General features: G+C 43.0%; 1 protein-coding gene across 1 annotated transcript; it reads right to left on the reverse strand.

The window, feature by feature from the left end:
* Positions 1–1,098: 1,098 nt before the first annotated feature.
* LOC121772474 (DELLA protein GAI1-like) lies at positions 1,099–3,363 on the reverse strand. Its single transcript, XM_042169591.1, has one exon. The coding sequence runs from the start codon at positions 2,976–2,978 to the stop codon at positions 1,329–1,331; it is 1,650 nt and encodes a 549-aa protein (XP_042025525.1). The 5' UTR covers positions 2,979–3,363; the 3' UTR covers positions 1,099–1,328.
* Positions 3,364–5,062: the final 1,699 nt, after the last annotated feature.

Genomic DNA, 5,062 nt, shown 5'->3' on the forward strand with positions numbered 1-5,062 from the left:
TGAGCCAAAAGGGTCCACAACGAGTTGGTGGGGGGTTGAGGTGGCACAAAGGGAGCGGGGCGGATGGAGCCGCGGCCCGTCGGCGGTTGGCAGTCGCCTTCTTCCTTCTTGCGGCCGGCGTTGAAAGATTGAGAATTTATGAGAGAATTTAGATGATAATTGTATAGTGTGCTGTGAAATTTTGTGTGTGAAAATGAGGGTATTTATAGATGAAAAATGTGAATTTTGGGGAAAAATGAAAAATAAAGTAAAAGTGGGGAGAAAACGGATATAATTTATTGGGAAGTAGAAAAATATTTTTATTTAAAAAAGATTTTTTTAAATTAAATTTGAATTTTAAAAAAATTAGAAAAAGTCAACGGCATTGCCGTTGGCCAATAGGAGGCTGCCACGTCGGCCTGCTCAGTGGCACGGACGTACTCTTATTATCGAGCAGCGCCGTGCCGTTGGCGCCAGCACAGCGGCGGACGGGGCTGTATCGCGCCGCTGGCACGGACGCCGTCCGCCCTGGAGAGTGGCTATGGGGATGTTCATAGTGGTCTCAACAAATGTACTTGTAACCATCCATTAAGACAGTATTAGACAACCTAGTTGAACTTATTGTATCCTTAAAACATTCATAAACTCACTCCTTGTTTAGTAGTACTAAAACTAAAACAGGCTTGTTTCATAGTAGCAATCGATTGCATTAAACAGGTAAAACACGCTCTACTTTTTTCACTATAACTTTACCTCTGTTTTGGTTTCCAAAAATGTTTGTGTGAAACATCATTTTCAGGAAGCATAGACAACGCAACTGCAGATGAAAGAATCAAATGGTCCACACTCCAATAATTATACCAAAATATAACAAACTTTCATCAAAATGATTTAGATTGAGTACAGCACCAACACATGGCATGCCGTGCCACTTCCCCATTTGACCCTCCCAAAACACTGCTTTTCTCTTATTATTATTATTATTATTATTATTATTATTATTATTATTATTATGCCGTGCCACTTCCCCATTTGACCCTCCCAAAACACTGCTTTTCTCTTCTTCTTATTATTATTATTATTATTATTATTATTATTATTATTATTATGCATAAGCTATATCCAAATACACATTGTGCTATTCCAGATTCACCCCTCACAATTACAGGATTCCACCAAACACCAAAATTCACTTTAACAAATACCTAAACATAATTTAGAAGGAAAAAAAAAAAGAAGAATTGAGATCATTTTCAACTAGGTCATGAAAATGAAACAGACACACCCACAATAGCGAAGTGGTGGGCCACACACCTCACTAACTGAGTCAACCCAGTGAGTTGAGTCTTTTAACTGAGTTTCCAAGCGGAGGTGGCAATCAATGGCCTGGTGTGCCATCCCAGCATCAAACATCCATTATTTTCATCCACTCTGTAACCATCCCCACCTGCAAACAGCGCCAGCAGCATGCTAGCCTGCTTGTACGCGTTAGACCCCAAGTGAACCGGTTCAAATCCGGCCGACCCGAACCGGGTTTTCCACTGCTCCATCGTCTCGTGGCGCTCGACCCGGTCCACCCCTTCGCAGGCCACCACATTGCATATCTGCCGCCCTAGGTAAACCTCGCTCATCACCTTGTCTTGGACGCTAACCGCCTCTTCGCCGCCGCCGCCGCCGCCGCCGCAACTCTCCAGTGAGTCGAATAAGGTGGAGTAGTAGTGGAGAGACTCGGTGAACCGGTCAAGGAAGGCACTCCCGTTGTGTTTAGCCTCCTGCTCGACCACGGTTAAGATCTCCGGTTTCAACTCGCTGACCACTTGAAGCACCTTCTCGATTGCGCCCGGCCGGGCTAAGAGCTGGTGGAGCTCGAAGATTGAATTCACGGCCACCGTTTCTCCCTCGCGGATTTCCAACATTGCGGCGTTGAGGTCGGCTAAGGAGCTTGCTACGAAGCCTCTGTATTCAAACTCCACATTGATCGATTCCGCCAATTGAGCTAATTTCCACCCGACTTCCTTTAAATGATCGGTTTCGTCGTGTGAGGGCGGGCCAATACCGGTTAATCGGAAGCTGGGCGGGCCTCCGGGCCGAAGTGCCAGCGCTTGTAGCAGTGCGGGCCATTGCATCCCCTGCTTCATACTGAAATCGATGACGTGGACCCGGGATTTCCCGGCGAAGGCCTCGAGAATCGCTTGATTGGCGGTGAAGTGGGCGAATTTGAGGTAAGGGCAGGTCTCGTAGAAGTGCATTTGCAGCATATCGTTGAACGCCGAATCCTGCTGATTGGCTGGGTATAATTTGTAGATTCGCCGCGCTAGGGCTTCGGCGAAGTAGGTGGCGACTTTCCTCATCGCGCCGGCCTGCGAAACCGCCAGAAATCCGATGTTCTTCACTAGCGCTTCCGCCAATTTGAAGTTCTCCTGGTGTACGGCCTCGGCGCACGCCATCAGCGTGTGGACGAGCCGGATGCCGTTTTCCTGCGAGTCAACCAGGAGCGGCGTCGCAGGAGGCGGAGGCGCCACTGCAGCGATTGAAGTTTTGAGTTTCTTCGGCAGCGGCTGGTGCTGTTCTGGCGACGGCTGGGGTCTAGGGTAGACGGCTTTACCTGGGATGGCGAGTAGATCGGAGCCGAAATCGAGGTCAATCGGCATCTTGCTGTTAGCAGAAGTGGAAGATTCTAGAAAGGGATCCGAGGAGGAATCGAATTCGGGGATCGTATTGAAGCCGGAGATCATGGATTCGAGCCAGGAGGCGATATCGGAGGGGTTGTATTGGACGGTTTCGTCGGCGAGGTGGGAGAGGCCTTCCTGGTGGAAAGTGCCCATGGCTTCCTCGAGCTGCTCAAGCTTCTGAGCAACGCCGGCCATGTCGGAGGACTTGACGTTGTAGCCGAGGACGGCGAAGAGCTCGTCGACGCCGGCATCGTCGGGCTGGCAGGGCCACATGTTGGGGTTGGCGGAGGAGGAGAAATTCTGTCGATTGAAGTGGTCGCGCTTCATCAAGAACGGAGATTGGCTTGGTAGAGGTGTTGAATAGGTGAAGAAGAAGGGAAGAATCAGGACATTGGGGATTGGCCTAGGGTTGCTTGGTTTTTCTCATATGTCCTCTGTTTCTGAGTTTTTGCTCGGTGGCCCAGAGAGATGACAGTACTGTCTGTAGTGTAGTGTAGTGTGTGTGTTCTGTTTATTGGGGACTTGAAAAATAGAGGTACGAATCAAAGGGAGAGTTGAATTGAAGAGATGCCTTCGACACACAACTACCAGACCAGAGGTATCATTGGTAATAATTTCTTACTGCTAACAAATTCTATCATCTCATCTCTTTCTTTTCAAGTTAGGTTAATGATCCATCCGAGATCTGTAAAAAATGTGAACTATTCTACCAATGGAGTTGGGAAATAGTAATATTGGTCAAAGCTTCCACTCAACTATTTTCTAATATAGGCTTCCGCATTTAATTTTCCATCTCTTCCAAAATTCTATTTATAGAAAAATAATCATTAAATATTGGTGCAAGTTAAGTTGCACCATCCGGGTGTTTATTGGTGCTGTTCCGTCCCTATTCACATTTCAAATCTGGATTATCAATCCAAATAATCAACAAAGCATATAATTGGATTATTTTCATCGATAGCTAAATACTATCCTCAGTCGATAAAATCATAAAACACCCTAGCCATTTTTTTCTATACAAGTGGAGTATATAAAAAATTTGAAACTAAATTGCACCCAATTAATACACCGTGAAAAAAGCTAACGAAATTGAGTTGGTAAAAAAAGCTATAATGGTGCCTTTTATTGAAATACCTTTTTTAATATACTTTTACTTTTTATGTTGTACTTGGATTTATGAACGAATAAATTGAACTTATATATATGATGATAGGACCCATATAAAGATTAGGGAACACAAAGTGAGTTCATTAAAGATGAAATAAATCGTACTCATTTTTAGGCATAATACGGTCCATAACCCCAACATAGGGACGTTTACATATATCATAATTATTCTCGAACATGATCGAAATTGGAAATCTATATACTATAAATCTATAATATTTTTAGAAAAATCACAGTTATATTATTGACAATTATATTCGGACCAATCTGCCTAACTATTAAGTCGAAAATCACATCAATCATACACATATACTAGGGTGACAAGTGATATTTTCTTCTTTTTTTATTTTATTGTGTGCGACATAAATAACTAAGAAAGTTTAGAATTTAGAAACTCAATAATATAATACTCCTATCACTACTGGAGATGTTGCTAGTATCATAATTAGTAACATTATGCTGTTTTACTAATAATCAGCATAGAGATTGGTACAAAGAAGACCAATAATTCAAATCCTATTCACCTTTATTTACTCCTCCATATGTTGAGTGAAATGAAATGAGCTCAAGAGCATCCAGAATGGGGTGCTCTATAGCCCGCCCTATCCTCTGCCATATCAGTATTTTATCCTTCATCTCATTCACCTGCAGTGGGACACCCTATAGCCTGCCCTATAACCTTAACTCCTATATTGTATTTATTTTTTATTTTTTATGTTTGCAAATATATCAATTAGCAAGAATAAATATAAAAACACCACAAATTAAAGGCAAATCCTATTGTAAGTATTTATTTTTTTTACTATATTTTATGCTTGCAAATATGAAAAATCGTCGGAATTCATTATTGAATTTAGAGAGAAAATGAGATGGGAAGAGAGTGGAGTGAAATGAAGTAAAAAAAATTTGTGATATATATATAGAAGAAAATACAAAATAAAAAATTTTTTAAAATGAAAAATGTGTGCATCGTCCGGACCTATCCTCCTTACCCCCGCAATGGGGCGGAGGATAGGCCGGAGGATGCAAAAATTAGTTCATCGTCTGCGGAGGATGCTTAGGGCGCGGAGGAAGGAGATCGCATAGTCCATTGAGCTACATTGGAGGACGATGGGGCGGAGGATGCATAGGACGGGCTATCGTCCATCCCACTGTGCATGCTCTTGGGAGAGAACATCATCATAACTGATCCCAAATTTTGATTGGTAAGTTCTAGTTCACAGCCTGGGTAAATTAAATGTTAA

Source organism: Salvia splendens, chromosome 16 (genome assembly GCF_004379255.2).
Source record: "Salvia splendens isolate huo1 chromosome 16, SspV2, whole genome shotgun sequence".
NCBI lineage: Eukaryota > Viridiplantae > Streptophyta > Magnoliopsida > Lamiales > Lamiaceae > Salvia > Salvia splendens.

Excerpts from the sequence above, each read along its gene's own strand:
- LOC121772474 (XM_042169591.1), bottom strand. The coding sequence starts at position 2,978 with ATGAAGCGCGACCACTTCAATCGACAGAATTTCTCCTCCTCCGCCAAC.